Consider the following 18,774-nt stretch of genomic DNA (forward strand, 5'->3'; position numbering starts at 1 on the left):
AAATGAGTCCCATCCCAATAGCCTTTTGTATTAATAATTTTGGCCCATACCAATAGTCAATAAATATATATATATTTATTTTTTTTTTTTAATGAATAATATATATTTGATAAATTACAATAATATATACTGTGAAATCTGTCATAAACATACAGTACTGATGTTTATTTAGCTATTTATTGTATTTTTATTTATTCTTTATTTAAATGGTCAGCAATTGAATGATACTAAACATACAGTACTGATTTTTATTTTATTTATTCTTTATTTAAGTGGTCAGCAATTGACTTATACGAACAGTACTGATGTTTATTAAGCTATTTATTGTATTTTTATTTATTCTTTATTTTCTCAGTGTTCATTTCTAGAATTTGTTGACAATGTATAATAATAATGTCAAATGTTCTTTGATAAAAATATTTGTTTAAGAAAGCAGCCTTCTGAGTACCTTTGCATGGTCATATCGGTGCAAAATCGGTGCACAATCCACATAAAAAAGGTCTGTTTTCATTCCAGCTAAAAAATTAGCTATATCGGTCACCATATCGGTAGTCTGTGAATTTTCCCCCTCTAAAATCAGTATCGGTCGCAAAAATCCCATATCGGTCAGGCTCTAATCAAAACATTATAACATAGTTATATTTTTCATTGGCCAATATACAGATAGCAGTATGGGTGTTGTCATATACAGTGCATTCAGAAAGTATTCAGTCCCCTTCATTTTTTTCACATTTTGTTATGTTGCAGCCTTATGCTAAAATGCTTTAAATTATTATTTTTTTATTCTACCTTCCATACCCCATAATGACAAGGCAAAAAAACAGATTTTTGATCAAATGTATTAAAAAGAAACAACTGAAATATCACATTGACATAAGTATTCAGACCCTTAACTCAGTACTTAGTTGAAGCACCTTTGGCAGTGATTACAGCCAGTCTTTTTGGGTATGATGCGACAATCTTTGCACACCTGGATTTGGGGAATATCTGCCATTCTTCTCTGCAGATCCTCTCAGGCTCTGTCAGGTTGGATGGGGACCATCAGTGGACAGTCATTTTCAGGTCTCTCCAGAGATGTTCGATTGGGTTCAATTCGGGCTCTAGCTGGGCCACTCAAGGACATTCACAGAGTTGTCTCTAAGCCACTCTTGCATAGTCTTGGCTGTGTGCTTAGTGTCATTGTCCTGTTGGAAGGTGAACCTGAGCACTCTGGACCAGGTTATCTTTGTATTTTGCTGCGTTCAGCTTTCCTTCAACCCTGACCAGTCCCCCAGTCCCTGCCGCTGAAAAACATGATGCTACCACCACCATGCTTCACCGTTGGGATGGTATTGCGCTGGTGATGAATGGTGCCTCGTTTCCTCCAGACATGACGCTTGGAATTGGGACCAAACGTTCAATCTTCATTTCATCAGACCAGAGAATCTTGTTTCTCACAGTCTGAGAGTCTTTTAGGTGCTTTTTTATGTGTCTCGCTCTGAGGAGAAGTTTCCGTCTGGCCACTCTGCCATAAAGCCCAGTTCAGTGGAGTGTTGCAGTGATGGTTTACTTTCTGCAAGTCTCTCCCATCTCCACACATGATCTCTGGAGCTCAACCAGAGTGACCATCAGGTTCTTGGTCACCTCTCTTACCAACGCCCTTCTCCCCCGATTGCTCAGTTTGGCCAGCTCTGGAAATAGTCCTGGTTGTTCCAAACTTCTTCCATTTAAGAATTATGGAGGCCACTGTGCTCTTGGGAACCTTTTTTTTTTGTAGCCTTCCCCAGATCTGTGCCTCGACACAATCCTGTCTCTGAGCTCTGCAGGCAGTTCCTTTGACCTCATGGCATGGTTTTTGCTCTGATATGCATTTTCAGCTGTGAGACCTCATATAGACAGGTGTGTGCCTTTCCAAATCATGTCCAATCAATTCAATTTGCTACAGGTGGTCGAAGTGTAGAAACATCTCAAAGATGATCCAGAGAAATGGGATGCACCTGAGCTAAATTTCAAGTGTCATAGCAAATGGTCTGAATACTTATGTCATTGTGATATTTCAGTTTTTTCTTTTCAATAAATTTGCAAAGTTATCAAAAATCTGTTTTTTGCTTTGCCATTATGGGGTATGGAGTGTAGATTGATGTGAAAAAAATGTATAATTTAAAGCATTTTAGCATAAGGCTGCAACATAACAAAATGTGAAAAAAAAAATTAAGGGGTCTGAATACTTTCTGAATGTACTGTATAATGGCATATTATTCAATTTAATGATAGAAAACTAGATGCACACAATATTTAAATGAACTTAAATATTACAACATGAAACATTATTAAAACAACATTACAACATCAAATAATGTCAATGTCAAATAAATTACACAATATTTATTACTCAAAATTCACAAAGAAATATTTGAAAACAGAAAATGTGCACTTTCATTGACAAGGCTGTTGCTATTTTGGAAATGGCACTTCAGGCCAACTGGCACAATTATCGGCCGATGTTGATTATTCAAAATGGCAACAAAAAAAGCAAAAAACCGGCCGATATATCAGTCAGTCACTATAACTGTTTAGTATTCATCATAGACAAAATTGATAAAGATTCCTTATATTATATGCTTCCAATATCAGCAAAAAAACAAAAACAAAATCAACCTCACCATTTACTCACCCTCAAACGTATGACTTGCCTCCATGGAACAAATGAAAAAAAATGCAATGAAAGTGAATGGTGACTGAGACTATCATTCTGTTTAACATTTTAAAAGGTGGTGAAATGTACAGTTACTAAGGCACAATGTTTTGCATGTGACGTGATGTGAACAGGAGGAGCGAACCATCCGTGATCGGAACCTCTTGGAGGCGAGGGACTCGGATCATCACATCCAGTGGAAGGTCAAGTTCAACCTGGGCAACAGCAGCAGACAGATCTCACAGTGCAGAAACTCCATTCAGGGAAAGAGCTTCCTCACTGATGAACTGGGTAAATGATGCGGACAGCCAAATATAAGTGTGCACTGATTTAATTATTAAGATTATAATTGACATTTTTGTATTATGTGCTTTGTTATATCTCAAGTGTTGGGGTGAAAATTACAGATCCCCTAAGAGGACAGTGCAGGAATGAATATACCATGAATTTACCATGATTTTACTATAGGAACCATATTTTAACCTTGATATTCATTGTAAAACCATAGTAATAATACAGGAAAAAGAAACTAGTAATAAAAATCATACTTGTGTGGTTATTATGGTTTTATTACAAATAGTAAAACCATAGTAAGCACAAGAATTACCATGGTTAATCTATAATAAAGGTATGGTTACTATATGGATACTGTATTAAAACCATGGTTTCTGCCAAAAAACATGGTTACTTACTCATCATAGTTATTACTATATTACTATAGAAAAACCTTGATTTCCACCAAAAACTATGGTTACTACAGTCTACAATATTACTATAGTAAAACCAGTTAAACTATGGTATTTGTATAGTAAAACAATTACAAACAGAAAATTAGGATTTTTATCACCTTTGTTTTCATTTTCCTGTATTATCACTATGGTTTCACTACAAATATCATGGTTAAAATATGGTTACTGTAGTAAAACCATGGTAAGTTTATTGCAAAGGGCACGCAAAACGTATTGCAAGGGCACGCAAAACTATAAAAAAAATAAAAATAAATCATGCCCTTTAAGGGGCTCCATAGAATCTCACATATTTCACCCCAAAATCACAATACATTTTTTTTGTATTATTTTGCATAAAGAAAACCAAAATATTGTAAAACAAAACATATTCACTGTATATATATTATGTTCATGACAATCAGCAACAACTAAAGTGGTGGGCAGTGGTGGCTCAGCGGTTAAGGCTCTGGGTTACTGATCAGAAGGTTGGGGGTTCAAGCCCCAGTACTGCCAAGATGCCACTGTTGGGCCCTTGAGCAAGGCCCTTGACCCTATCTGCCCCAGGGGTGTCGTATCAGGGCTGACCCTGCACTCTGACCCCAGCTTAGCTGGGATATGTGAAAAAAAAAAAAGAATTTCACTGTATATGTGCAAAATGTGTGATAAATAAAATTATTAATTAATTTTTATAAATACATTATAGCAAATACTACCGTGATGTAATGTAAAACTACTTAACAATTTAAACAATATATTGTTTTTTTTTTTTTTTTTTTTGCATGACATTAGTGAAAGTGAGATTTTTTTGCATTACACTAATGAGTATGGGCGGATGCTTAATTGTCACAATGCAAAAAAAATTAAAAAAAATAAAAATAAAAAATAGGTTCATTTTCTTTATGCTAAATATTCTTTATTATTTTTTCTTTTAATTTTTGGGTGAAATATGACCTAGACATGTTATTATTTATTTTTATTTTTTATATTTACTCATTTTTGGGACATTGTTTCACAAGGTGAGATACATTTTGTCAACAGGAAACATTTTCCAGGTTCCTCATGGCAGTAGACACAGTTTCCTACAATGCTACATTTTAAATCGTTTGATCATTTGTGGCTTATACATGGTCACAGCAATCATTATACCTAGCAGTGGATGTGTCCCTCCAGTTGTTCCTTTTACATATGTCTACTTTTGTCACAAAGATTATTATTGCTTTCTAATTTTTGGTACATTTAGCTTTTTATGGGACAGCACAGTTAAGAATCAAAGGAAATTATTGGGATAGGAGGGGGATGAGGTTGGGAAATGATGCTGTTTGAATTCACAACCTGTATCCCCATGAGAGCACAATGGCTGAACACTGACCACTGCGCCATGGCTTGGGCATCATTAATTTCCAAAGATCCATGTTTTAAATGTGTCCCTCAACCCCGATTTTCAATATGTTCCTGCGCCTCTGCTTATGCTGATATAATATGTGTTTACATGAGATTGAAATTGTTTTTCTTTATCCTCAGGTTATGTGTGTGAGAGGAAGGATTTGTTGGTAAATGGATGTTGTAATGTCAATGCTCCCAGCTCAAGTCAGTATGTCTGTAAAAGCTGTCTGGCCAGTGGCTGCTGCAGTGTCTACGAGTTCTGCGTCTCCTGCTGCCTCCAGCCTGATAAGGTACTTCAGACAATATATTTTACATGTGTTTTCTCAATACATCTCAAACCATTGAATTACAACCCCAATTCTGAAAAAGTTGGTACAGTATGAAAAATGCTAATAAAAACTAAAAGGAGTGATTTGTAAATTATATTCACCCTTTGCTATATTGCAAGCACCACAACTACACATTAAATGATGTTTTACTTTGTGAATTTCATTGTTTTTTGAAAATGTAATTTCAAATCAGATGATTGCAACACGCTCCAAAAAAGTTGGGACAGTTGAGTGTTTACCACTGTGAAACATCACCATGTCTTCTAATAACACTTATTAAGCATTTGTGCATTGAAGACACAAGTTTGTTAACTTTAGAAAGTGGAATTTTCCCCCATTCATCCATTATGAAGGTCTTTAGCTGCACAATTGTACGGGGTCTTCGTTGTTGTATGGTGTGCTTCATAATGCGCCACACATTCTCAACTGGAGACAGGTCAGGACTGCAGGCAGGCCAGTCTAGCACCCACATTCTCTGCTTACACAGCCATGCACTTGTAATCTGGGCAGTATGTGGTTTGAAGTTGACCTTCTGGAAAATGCAGGGACGTAACTGGAAAAGACGGTGTTGGATAGCAGTATATGTTGCTCCAAAATTTTTACACATCTGTCTGCATTCATGGTGTTCTCACAGATGAGCGAGTTACCCATGCCATGGGCACTGACACACCCCTGGCCCATGCAGACACTGGCTTTTAGACCTGATGCTAATAACAGCTTGATTGGCCCTTTTCCTCTTTGGCCCGGATAACATAACATAAAACTTTTTGAACTGTGGACTCTTCAGACCAAAAAACACAGTTCCACTATTCTACTTTCCATCTAAGATTGAGACTGAGCCCAGAGAAGTCAGCAGAGCTTCTGGACAGTGTTGATATATGGCTTCTGCTTTGCATAGTAAAGTCTTAACTTGCATCTGTGGATGCAGTGGCAAGTGGTGTTGACTAACAAAGGTTTACTAAAATAATCCCAAGCCCATGTTCATGATATCCATTACAGATGAATGACGTTTTTTAAGACCGTGATGTGTGAGGGATCAGAGATCACGCACGTTCAGAAGTGGTTTTCGTCTTGCCCTCTACACACCAAGATGTGACCGGATTCCTTTAATCTTTTAACTATATTGTCCACTGGAGAGGGTGAAATGCCCCAAATCCTTCCAATTTGTCTTTGGGGAACATTGTTCTCAAAGTGCTTGATTATTTGTTGAAGCATCTGTTGGCAAATTGACAAGTCTTGAACGATCCTTGCTCTTGAAGGACTAGGCTGTTTTTGGAGGCTCCTTATACAGTATACAGTACTATGACACAATTGCCTCACTGTTTAACATTTCCTGTTTCACATCGCCTTTTTTCAACTCGTCAAATTGTTATTAGTCTTAAATTGCCCCCGTCTCAACTTATCTGGAGTGTGTTACAATCATCTTATTTGAAATTACTGTACATTTTCTAAAAACAATGACATTCACAAGGAAAAACATCATATAATGTGTAGTTGTAGTGTTTTCAATATAGCAAAGGGTGAATATAATTTACAAATCACTCCTTCTTTTTTATTTTTTTCATACTGTCCCAACTTTTTCGGAAGTGGGGTTGTACAAGTATTTGAAATACGTTTAAACAATCCAGGAACTAATAATGATGTAAATTGTGTCATAAATTAACTTGAATTATTTCTTTAAAAATATATACTTTTTGTCCCAATGGCAATGGAAGTATTTAGCAGTTATGCCCTTGCAGATTTGTGGCAAACAGTGCAGGTCATTGGGTCACTCACAGTATCATACATTCTCCAGTCATCTGTGAAAAGCCACTGCTTACAAAAACATTAACACTCATTGTGGTTTTATTTTCCGTTAAGTGAGGTCAATGGCAGGTTTGTGTCAGCATATTCTGTAGTTGCAAAAGTAAAAGAAAAAAATCTGTAGCTAAATTTCTGAGAATTAATTTTCCATTGATGAAAGTGGTTAGAAAACACACGATAGTCACTTTGATTCACTCACGGCGCTTACTCTATGTGGCCAAAAGTTTGTGGACACCAACTGTGCTTGATGAACATACTTTTGGCCATATAGTGCATGAAAGATTAAAAAAAAAAAGTCTCCTTGACTTAAAGGAATAATTAATTCATCCTAAAATGACAATTCTGTCATTATTTACATAGCTTTGTGTTGTTCCAAACACATATACTCTTATTTTTTTCTCTGGAACACAAGGAGAATTTTTGAATTTTTATACAACAAAAATTCACAGTGAACATGGGATGTCAGTCTCCAAAAAGGACCAAAAACACCATAAATTAAAATCGTCCTTTCCATTACAGCTTTCAAATTTCTCTCATGTGACTTTAGAAGACTTGGAATATAGCGCACTCAAAAAATAGCACTTTGGCTGAATTTGATGAAATCGTGGATGTGTTTGAAATGAGTTTCTTACTTAAAATAACTATGTAATCTCAACACTCAACACAGATTTTATTTGTAGAAAGAACCTAGTTGAATTGGGTGAAACCAACAAAATTAGACATGTCAATGTAACTCAAATAAATCTCTTTTTATTTCTTACTAGTTAAAGTTAATGTTAGCATGCTAAATACATGCTGGTTAGAAGCACTACAAAGTGTAGTTTATTAACTATGCTATGGTTAGCACAGAAATTGCTCAAAGCGAGCAAGCAATTTCCTCAAGCTCCACTCTTCACCATAATGGTAACCCCCAAAACTCCAATATAACAGAAACTCTTCTAAATCTCAACTTAACAAAAAATCAAACTATAACAAGTAGCCCCTTTATATTCATCTTGCACAAAAACATAAAATAACACTTCATTTTAACATTTACTCATCCTATCGAGTCCTATGCAAAGCATGCTGGGAAATGGAAATCTCCTGCCTAGTTTCATCATTGCTATATTAACATTTATGTAGTGCCAACTCAAATGGATTAGGTAAACTTCCATTTTACTAATTTAAATGACTGGAACACAATGAAATCAAGTTGTGACAAAATGTTCTAGAATTATGTTGCTTTCGTTGATTTTAATTAAGTAAATTAAACACGCTACAGTAATCTTTTTTTTTTTTTTAATGTACACAAGTCATATGGACTACATTTATTTATTGGTGCTGATATTGTGTTTTTGTCCTCGTTGGAGTTTGACAACTGTGGTCACAATGAGCTGTCGATGTATATTTACATGTATCCATTTGGCAGGCTCTTTTAACCTAGGCGACTTACAAAAGAGGAATAATACATCACAATCTTAATAATCTTAAGGATTAGTATGAAAAGTGCTGCATTACAAAGTTTCATCTGCATCAGAATAATAGGATCCAAGACAGATTAGAGTTCATCAAGAATTTATATATATACACAGATCAGTCACAACATTAAAACTACCTGCCTAATATTGTGTAGGTCCCCCTCGTGCTGCCAAAACAGGGCCAACCCATATCTCAGAATAGCATTCTGAGATGCTATGCTTCTCACCACAATTGTACAGTGCGGTTATCTGAGTTACCGTAGACTTTGTCAGGTCAAACCAGTTTGGTCATTCTCTGTTGACCTCTCTCATCAACAAAGCATTTCTGTCCACAGAACTGCCCCTCACTGGATGTTTTTTGTTTTTGGCACCATTCTGAGTAAATTCTAGAGACCGCTGTGTGTGAAAATCCTAGGAGATCAGCAGTTACAGAAATACTCAAACCAGCCCATATGACACCAACACAATATTAGGCAGGTGGTTTTAATGCTGTGGCTTTTCGGTGTATATTCTTGTTGCACTCTAATCTGTCTTGCATACTATTATTCTGATGCAATTCTCACACTCAAGTGCTCATGGAAAAGATGTGTCTTTAGCCATTTTTTGAAGACAGAGAGTGAGTCTGCTTCACGGATTGAGTTGGGAAGGTCATCCCACCAGGTACAGTGAAGCCGAAAGTCCGGGAAAGTGATTTGGTGCCTCTTTGTTTTGGTACAACAAGGCGCTGCACATTAGCAGACAGTAGGCTTTTGATGGGAACATATCTCTGCAGAAATTATTTTAGGTAAGCTGGAGCAGATCTGGTGACTGGTCTGTATGCCAGCATCAGAGCCTTGAATTTGATACATGATGCAACCAGCAGCCAGTGTAGTGAGACAAGAAGTGGTGTAACATGCGCTCTCTTTGGTTCATTAAAGACCAGATGTGCTGCTGAATTCTGGATCATTTGCAGAAGCCTAATTGCGCATGCAGGAAGGCCGGCTAAAAGAGCATTACAGTAATCCAGTCTAGTTATGACAAGTGACTGAACAAGGAGATGTGTGGCATGTTCTGAGAGGAAGGGTCTTATTTTTCTGATGTTATAGATCAGGGGTGTCAAACTCAGTTCCTGGAGGGCCGCATCCTTGCAGAGTTTAGTTCCAGCCCTGCTCAAAATGCCTCCTTGTAATCTTCAAGCACTCCTGAAGACCTTGATTAGCTGCTTCAGGTGTGTTTAATTAGGGTTGGAGCTAAACTCTGCTGGACTGTGGCCCTCCAGGAACCGAGTTTGACACCCCTGTTATAGAATGTAAAGCTACATGATCATGCTGTTTTTGAGATGTGGCCTGTGAAATTGAGTTGGTTGTCGATGGTTACCCCGATATTTCTGACCGTTTGGAAGGTGTTATTGTAGATGAGCTCAGCTGGACGGAGATGTTGTGTTCAACAGCAGGGTTGGCTGGAAAGATGAGAAGCTCTGTTTTCGCTAGGTTGAGTTGTAGGTGATGATCCTTCATCCAGGCCGAGATGTCTGCCAAACAGGCCGAGATTTGAGCCATCACCGTGGGGTCATTGGGCTGGAAAGACAAGTAGAGCTGTGTCTCATCTGTGTATCAATGGTAAGGGAACCCATGTGCGTGAATGATGGGTCCCAGTGATGTTGTGTAATAAAAAATGAGAATGGTCCAAGCACTGAGCACTGAGGTACCCCAGTAAGTAGCTTGTGTGACTTTGACACCTCACCTCTCCAAACTACCTTGAAAGACCTGAGAGATAGGACTTGAACTAGCCAACCACAGTTCCTGTGATGCCCAGAGTAGATAGGGTGGACAGGAGGATCTGATGGCTGACTGTGTCAAAGGCTGCAGATAGGCCCAGTAGAATAAGGACGGATGATCTAGATCCAGCTCTCGCCTGACAGCAGGGCAGTCTTGGTGGAATGTCCACTTTTGAAGCCTGACTGATTGTGATCCAGCAGCTTGTTCTGTGAGAGATAGGCCGAGATCTGATCTGATCCTTTTGAGTGTTTTCGCCATGAATGGGAGGAGAGAGATTGGTCTATAATGTTCTAATTGTGTGGGGTTAAGCACAGGTTTTTTAAGCAGTAGAGTTACTCGAGCCTGCTTAAATGCAGTGGTAAAAGTTCCTTAAAAAGTGTAAGTAGAGATGTGTTAATTATGTGTGTGAGTGCAGGTAGAATGATTGGAGAGATGGCTTAGATAAGATTGGAAGGAATAGGGTCAAGGGGGCAGGTGGTGGGGTGGTTGGAGAGGAGGAGTTTAGAGACCTCAGTGTCGGTCAGAGGAGAGAACATAGAGATAGAAGAGCTGCATACAGGAGATGGGTGTTTGAGAGGGTGTGGTGCTGAGAATGTTTTGCTGATGGCTGTAACCTTATCAGTAAAAAAAGTTGTGAAGACATCTGCTGTCAGTGAGGTGACAGGCAGTGGAGGGGGAAGACAGAGGAGTGTGTTAAATGTCCTGAATAGGCTGTGAGTGCCTGTGGTGTTGTTGATCTTGTCCTGATAATAAGACTTTTTTTGCAGATGTAAAGTTATCAGAAAAGGAAGCAAGCCGAGACTGATACTTACTCATATCTGCTGGATCTTTAGATTTCCGCCATCTCCTCTCTGCCACTCTGAGGTCAATCCGATGTTCACGAAGAACATCATAGAGCCAGGTGTTGGGTGGTGTCATACGTGCTGGTCTAGAGGAGAGAGGACAGATTAGACAGGTTGTTAAAGTAGAACATAGAGTATCTGTTGCACTGTTTACTTCCAGGGTGGAAAATAAATGTTGCGAGGACAGAGAGATAGAGATAGCAGTGGAAAGGTGGGTAGGTGAAAGAGAACGGAGGTTACGGCAAAAGGAAACCAGAGGGGGAGTCTGTGTTAGTATTGACGGGAGCAGGGGTGGACTGGGAAGAGAAATCAGCCCAGGATTTTACATAGAAACTGGCCCAAAAGTTGTTGAGCTGTCCTTTTCTGCATATCGCGGTGCCATTTTGTGGCCCGTTCTGCATAACGTGGTGGCTCATTTCAGCTTATCGTGGCCCATTCGGCCCGTTTCGCAGCAAGCCCACCGGCCCGCCCGGTTCTCCCTATGGCCGGTCCGCCCCGATTGGCTCCAAAGTGCGTCAGCCCACCGGGAAAATTCCCGGTATGCCAGATTACTAATCCAGCCCTGGACGGGAGTGTCATTTTGAATTAAATGTAGTAGTGATCAGAAACATGTAAAGGAGTAAGAAGAATATTATTGGTGGTACAGTTATGTGTAAAAATTAGGTCCAGCTGGTTTCCCAAATCTGTGAGTTGTGGTATTGCATAGTCTTTCCAAGTTAAACGAGGCCAAAAGAGCATGAAGTTCAGCGGCCTGGGGCTTGTCTAGGTGTATGTTGAAATCACCAAGAAGGACAAGTGGCCTGCCATCTTTGGGAAAGGAGGATAGCAGGACATCCAGCTCCTCTAAAAAGTTAGCCAGCTGACTTTGAGGGCGATAGTTGACAAAAATTGTAATGATAGCATGGAATTCAAATGAAGTATTGTTACATTTAGTAGAGAGTGGTGAAAATACCAGTTGTTTGAAATGAGCAAGCGAGAGGCTATATATGGGAGAATTAAAGTTAAATGTTCCACGCTATGAATCAAATCACTGACTTACATTAAATAAAAACTCTACATCGTACCGGGAAACTCTGAGAAGTGGTGGTACACAAGAAAAACTGCCGGTACTCTGTTGACTAAATTAGAGAAGTGCAGGTACCCGCCCACTTAAAGCACAGAACACAATCTAATATCGGTCAGCCTCTAATTTGTATCTATTTATATAATGGTACATAAACCAATTTTAATGTGATATATATATGGAAAACATGTATTGAGTATTTTAAACTTGCATATGGCCTACCCTGTTATACTAATAAGCGATGTTAAGGCCATGTTGAATGTGTGCCCCTGCCTGTTTAAATAAGAGATTGTGTGGGTTTGTTTTGGTATGGGGAAACAGTATTAATTTTATTTGTTCAGGTCTTGAGAAAGGTCTTAAAAAGTCTTTCATTTGATTTTAAATATGCTGCAGCAACCCTGTATTTTGCAGTTCCTAAAAAAAAAGGCTGGCCAGTTTTTACTCATTACTCACTGCATTTGGTGCTTGTCGGGTGTTAATTTTAGGCTCAAGTTGTTGTTGAAATTACGCAAAACTTTATTTGTTTAAATATCTGTGATTAACACTGCTATAAATGATAGCTGCATTTTTTTATGTTGATGACACTATTCTGACAAAAGTGTAAGAAGTTAAGTATTCTGATTTCATGATCACTCGATGTGGAATACAAATTAGGTCATCGACATTGAAAATTCCCCTCAGACAAAATAACCTCTCTCTTCTGTTCTGTTCCCAACAGCAACCTCTTCTGGAGCGATTTTTAAATCGAGCTGCAGAAGGGTTCCAGAATCTCTTCACTGCAGTGGAAGATCATTTTGAGTTGTGTCTGGCTAAATGTCGCACTTCTTCACAGGTGAGTGTCGTAATCAAATCAAATCAAATCACTTTATTGTCACACAGCCATATACACAAGTGCAATGGTGTGTGAAATTCTTGGGTGCAGTTCCGATCAACATAGCAGTCGTGACAGTGATGAGACATATACCAATTTACAATAACATCAAATTAACACAACACAATTTAAACATCTGTTATACACATAATTACACTCAACAGTATACAAATAATAACATACACTGTACAGTATACAATACGCACTATATAGATACACATTATTCAATAAAAATAAAAAATAAAAATATATAAAAAAGTATATATATATAGAATGTACAGTATTGTACTGTATTGACATTCAGGCTGTCGGTTGATAGTCAGTTGTTAAGAGAGAACATAATATAATAATAATAATATAATTTATGACAGTCCGGTGTGAGATATAAGAGTAAGGGTAATAAAGTGCAGTGCTGATGTATTTTGATCGTGGGAGATCAAGAGTTCAGAAGTCTGATTGCTTGGGGGAAGAAGCTATCATGGAGTCGGCTGGTGCGGGTCCTGATGCTGCGATACTGCCTACCTGATGGTAGCAGTGAGAACAGCCCATGGCTCGGGTGGCTGGAGTCTCTGATGATCCTCCGAGCTTTTTTCACACACCGCCTTGTATATATTTCCTGGAGGGAGGGAAGCTCACCTCCGATGATGTGTCTGGCAGTTCGCACCACCCTTTGCAGTGCTTTGCAGTTGTGGGCGGTGCTATTGCCGTACCAGGCGGAGATACAGCCAGTCAGGATGCTCTCCACAGTGCAGGTGTAGGACCGTGTGAGGTTGTGGCGGTTCATTCCAAACTTCCTCAGCCGTCTCAGGAAGAAGAGGCGCTGATGAGCCTTCTTCACAACGACCATGTGAGTTCCTCAGTGATGTGGACACCCAGGAACTTGAAGCTGCTGACTCTCTCCACTGGTGCTCCATTGATGGTGATGGGACTGTGTTCTCTGTCTTTTCTTCTGAAGTCCACCACAAGCTCCTTTGTCTTACTGACGTTGAGGGAGAGGTTGTGCTCCTGACACCAGTGTGTCAGAGTGTGTACCTCCTCTCTGTAGGCTGTTTCATCATTGTCAGTGATCAGACCTACCACCGTCGTGTCATCAGCAAACTTAATGATGGCATTGGAGCTATGTGTTGCCACCCAGTCATGTGTGTACAAGGAATACAGTAGTGGGCTGAGAACACAGCCCTGCGGGGCTCCAGTGTTGAGGGTCAGTGATGAGGAGATGTTGCTGCCTATTCTAACCACCTGGTGTCTGCTTGACAGAAAGTCCAGGATCCAGCTGCACAGCGAGCTGTTTAAGCCCAGAGCCCGGAGTTTCTCATCTAGCTTGGAGGGCACTATGGTGTTGAATGCTGAGCTGTAGTCTACAAACAGCATTCTCACATAAGTGTTCTTTTTTTCCAGGTGGGAGAGAGCAGTGTGTATTGTAGATGCAATGGCATCATCAGTGGAGCGGTTGTTGCGGTAAGCAAACTGCAGCGGGTCAAGAGAGAGTGGCAATACAGAGCAGATGTAATCTCTGATTAGTCTCTCAAAACATTTGCTGATGATGGGGGTCAGAGCAACAGGACGCCAGTCATTTAAACAAGTTATTTTTGATTGTTTTGTAACAGGCACAATGGTGGATGTTTTAAAGCATGTGGGGACTACAGACAAAGAGAGGGAAAGGTTGAAAATGTCCGTAAAAACACCAGCCAGCTGGTTCGCGCACGCTCTGATGACGCGCCCCGGAATGCCGTCTGGGCCAGCAGCTTTGTGGATATTCACCCATCGGAAGGATCGTGTTACATCCGCTACAGAGACGGAGAGTGAACTAACCTCTGTAGCTTCAGCCGCGAGAGCTCTCTCCGCGAGGGCGGTGTTATTTCCCTCGAAACGAGCATAAAAAGTATTTAGCTCATCCGGTAGAGAGGCAGCGGTGTTCATGCCGGAGTTTTTATTCCCTTTAAAGTCCGTGATGATGTTAATTCCCTGCCACATGCTTCTAGAGTTGGTGGTGTTAAACTGTCCTTCAATCTTACTCCTGTACTGGCATTTTGCGGTTCTGATAGTTTTTCGGAGGGCATAACTGGCTTGTTTATGCTCCTCCGCGTTCCCGGAATTAAAAGCGGAGGTCCGCACATTAAGGGCAGAGGCGGCTTGTCCAGTAGCACTGTAAGCTTTAGCCGTCAGGGACGACGTGAGCCTACAGTGCCAGGTGGCGGCGCTCTGCGGGCATAAGTGCACCGCGAGTGCCTTATCCACCGGGGGAATCGCCGTATAGCTCTTGGCCGCCCCGCCATCAAGGGTAGTGAGAGCGGGGGAACTGCGGAGTCGGGGCCGGGCAGTGAAAGGTGCCTCCCACGACTTCGTCAGCTCCTCATGCACTTCCGGGAAGAATGGCACTGGAGCGGGGCGCAGCTGCTTTGAGCGGTGCCGCGAGCCCAGAAACCAATCATCAAGCCGTGAGGGTTCAGGGGAGAGTGGAGGGTTCCACTCTAGCCCGATGCTCACGGCCGCCCGGGAAAGCATGTCCGTCATTTCGGCATCGGCCTGTGACTGGGCGATCGTCCCCGAAGGGGGAAGCCCAGCTGAGGCTTCTGCGTCCGACTGGACAAGCCCACTCTCCGATGCTGCGCTCGAGAGCTCATCATCTTCGCGAGCTCCGAACAAGAAGCCAGACTCGCCGTGAGGCGAGCCGGCGAACTCATCCGGAAGCCCGATTGGGGCAGACGAGCGTGCTGGGGAATGGGAGGTCCACGGGGGGATACCCGGCGGAGACGATCCCATTGGGGTCCCCAAATCGCCCCCAGTGCTAGCCGCGCTGACCTCATACCCGTATGTAGAAGGACCAAGGTGGGGAGCCGCTGGGGTGGCTTGCTTTCTTACGAAAGCAAGCCGTGACCACAACGTTGCCATGGTCATGTTCTCGCAGTGAGAACATGAACCATTCACAAACGCTGCTTCCGTGTGGGTCGCACCCAGACACGAAAGACAGCGATCATGACCATCCAAAGTTGAGAGATAACGACCGCAACCAGGAATAACACACAATCGGAAAGGCATCTTTAGAAAGACGCGTCTTTAAAAAGACGTTCCGTGTGTGCGCTCTTTTAGAGAAATATACTCTTTTTAGAGGGGAAGAATACTCTTTCAGAAAATATACTCTCTAGTTTTTCTGCTGAAGCACCCAGGGGCGTTCTCTGCAGTGCACCAGTGCAGAGGAGGAGAAGCCGCTGAAATGCGCCGTCAGATCCAGCAGAGGTGAATGAACAGTGATATTCAGCTCAATGAGCATGACCATTCGGCTCCGAAGAGAAAATCTGAATGAGTGGTTGCATACCAGCTCCTTTTGTACCTGTATGTCCGGGTGAGTGGCATGCAAATACCACTCGCCAATTTTCATTGGCCTTTTATCAAAGACCATAGGTGTCTCGGGCTCCCAAGAGTGACCCCTAGTATCACTACATCGACACCAACGTCGAGTGAGTGACAGATAGGGAATGAAAATTATGGTAATAAAAATCATAATTTTGTGATTATTATGGTTTTACTACAAATACCATGGTATTTGTAGTAAAGCCATAGTAACCACAAGAATTACCATGGCTAATTCATTGTAAAACCGTGGTTACTATACGGATACAGTATACTGTATTAAAACCATGGTTTCTGCCAAAAAAAAAACATGGTTACTTAACTGACTTTTCATAGTTGCTAAAATATTACTATAGTAAAACCATGATTTCCGCCAAAAAATAAATAAAATAAATGGTTAGCCTGCAACAGTCATAGTTACTACAATATTACTATAGAAAAATGGTTTCTGCCAAAAACGATTGTTACTACAGTCTACAATATTACAATAGTTAAACTATGGTATTTGTATAGAAAAAACATAATAACCCCAATATTTTGATTTGTATTACTATAGTTTTAATTTTCCTGAATTATCACTATGGTTTAACTTCGAATATAAAGGTTAAAATATGGTTTCTGTAATAAAACCATCATAAATTTATTGTGAGGGCATGCAAAACTTATTGCGAGGGAATGCAAACTACTGCAAGGGAACGTAAAACTTATTGCGAGGGCACCCAAAAGTATTTCAGAAAACAAATTCCAGCCCTGTCCTCTTAGGGGCTCCATAGAGTAGGGATGGGAATGCAAGGAATTAACATTTCTAGTTAAAATTCGTGTTCATTAACGATTCATTTAGTATTTTTGAGGAAGCCCCTCTGGCATGATATTTAAATACAATTTTAATGTTTTTCTTTTCATTAAGGACTGTTTATTACAACAAAATGCTGTTCTGAATGTGTATATTTAACTACACATTGTCAAATGAGCATCCAGTTAGTAATTACATGATAAAAGTAATAACTTGCGGTTCGTTGAGTAAGTCTAGAAGTGTCTTCACAAACACAGACACGGCTACTTAGTCAGCACATTGGCAGCACATTGTAAACCTAAGTAGCCGTTCTGCATACTTAAAGCTGAAGTATGTAATTTTTGTGACACTAGCGCCACCGAATGGAATTGCAAAAATAAACAATGTTTTCAAAACGGCTTTCTGAATACGCCCCTCATCTGCTGTTGTTCAGACACTCAGATAGTCCCGCCCCCAACTCACGCCATTGGTGATATATACTGTATATATAATGACTTCTTTTTTTAAACTTGTAAGCTCCCATTCTTTTTCATTTCTTTTTTTGGGGGGGATTTTCTCCCCTTTTTCTCCCAATTTGGAATGCCCAATTCCCAATGTGCTTTTTAAGTCCTCGTGGTCGCATAGTGATTCGCCTCAATCCGTGTGGCGGAGGATGAATCCCAGCTGCCTCCACGTCTGAGACCGTCAACCCGCGCATCTTATTACGTGGCTTGTTAAGCGCGTTGCTTCACGCCATCCACCGCGGCATCCACGCTCAACTCACCACGCGCCCCCCCGACAACGAATCACATTATAGCGACCACAAGGAGGTTACCCCATGTGACTCTACCCTCCCTAGCAACCGGGCCAATTTGGTTGCTTCGGAGACCTGTCTGGAGTCATCAGCACGCCCTGGGATTCGAACTAGCGAACTAGCGAACTAGCGAACTCCAGGGGTGGTAGCCAGCGTCTTTTACCACTGAGTTACCCAGGCCCCCGTAAGCTCCCATTCTGTGTAATTTTATGGACCAGTACATTCTTCCACACAAGAAAGAAAGTCATACGGGTTTGGAACAACATGGGAATTCGTAAAATGATGACAGAATTTCATTTGAGCGCTGAAAAATTCCTTGTCGAATATTCATGTGTTGTCTTCATTTCAATCGCAGTAATTTTAGCAGGCAAAATCAAGTTATTACTGTTCTTGTCTTGTTTCAGAGTGTTCAGCATGAAAACACATACAGGAACCCCCAGGCGAAGTATTGCTACGGTGAGAGTCCACCAGAACTACTGCCTGGGTGATCGTGCTGCAGACTCGTTTACCCGAGAATGGGCTCAAAAAATTAAGGAGATTTCTTGTAGGTATTCTCAGGAGTCCTGATGGACCGAAATGAACAAAAATCTAAGCGCACAATCATGAAAACTGGAAAGAGACATCATAGTTCACACTGCAGATGTACATAATACCTTTCTTTACCTCATCAATGACAAACATCTTGTTCCGCCCAGTTATTTTTATGCTTGTCATGCTAAAATTAGGACATGCAGGACACCAAGCTAATTGCGACTGTTTTATTGTGGGAGGAATTTCAAGGGTGGAATTCCAGAGGCATTGTGTTGTTGATTCACGTTTAAAATGATTCAAAGCACTCATGGACATCACCTCAGACTGTTTGACAGTGCCCTCCGACCCCAGGGATTGTGGAACATTCAATGTGAACTCAGATCTATGTGTAAAACCAGC

The 18,774-nt window shown here is 40.7% G+C and overlaps 1 protein-coding gene across 1 annotated transcript; it reads left to right on the forward strand.

The window, feature by feature from the left end:
* Positions 1-2,444: 2,444 nt before the first annotated feature.
* LOC127431226 (SREBP regulating gene protein-like) lies at positions 2,445-18,332 on the forward strand. The gene is made up of 6 exons (XM_051681565.1): positions 2,445-2,534; positions 2,809-2,965; positions 4,924-5,075; positions 11,395-11,511; positions 12,755-12,868; positions 18,249-18,332. The coding sequence occupies exons 1-6, from the start codon at positions 2,445-2,447 to the stop codon at positions 18,330-18,332; spliced, it is 714 nt and encodes a 237-aa protein (XP_051537525.1).
* Positions 18,333-18,774: the final 442 nt, after the last annotated feature.

This window comes from Myxocyprinus asiaticus, chromosome 3 (genome assembly GCF_019703515.2).
Source record: "Myxocyprinus asiaticus isolate MX2 ecotype Aquarium Trade chromosome 3, UBuf_Myxa_2, whole genome shotgun sequence".
NCBI classification, from domain to species: Eukaryota; Metazoa; Chordata; class Actinopteri; order Cypriniformes; family Catostomidae; genus Myxocyprinus; species Myxocyprinus asiaticus.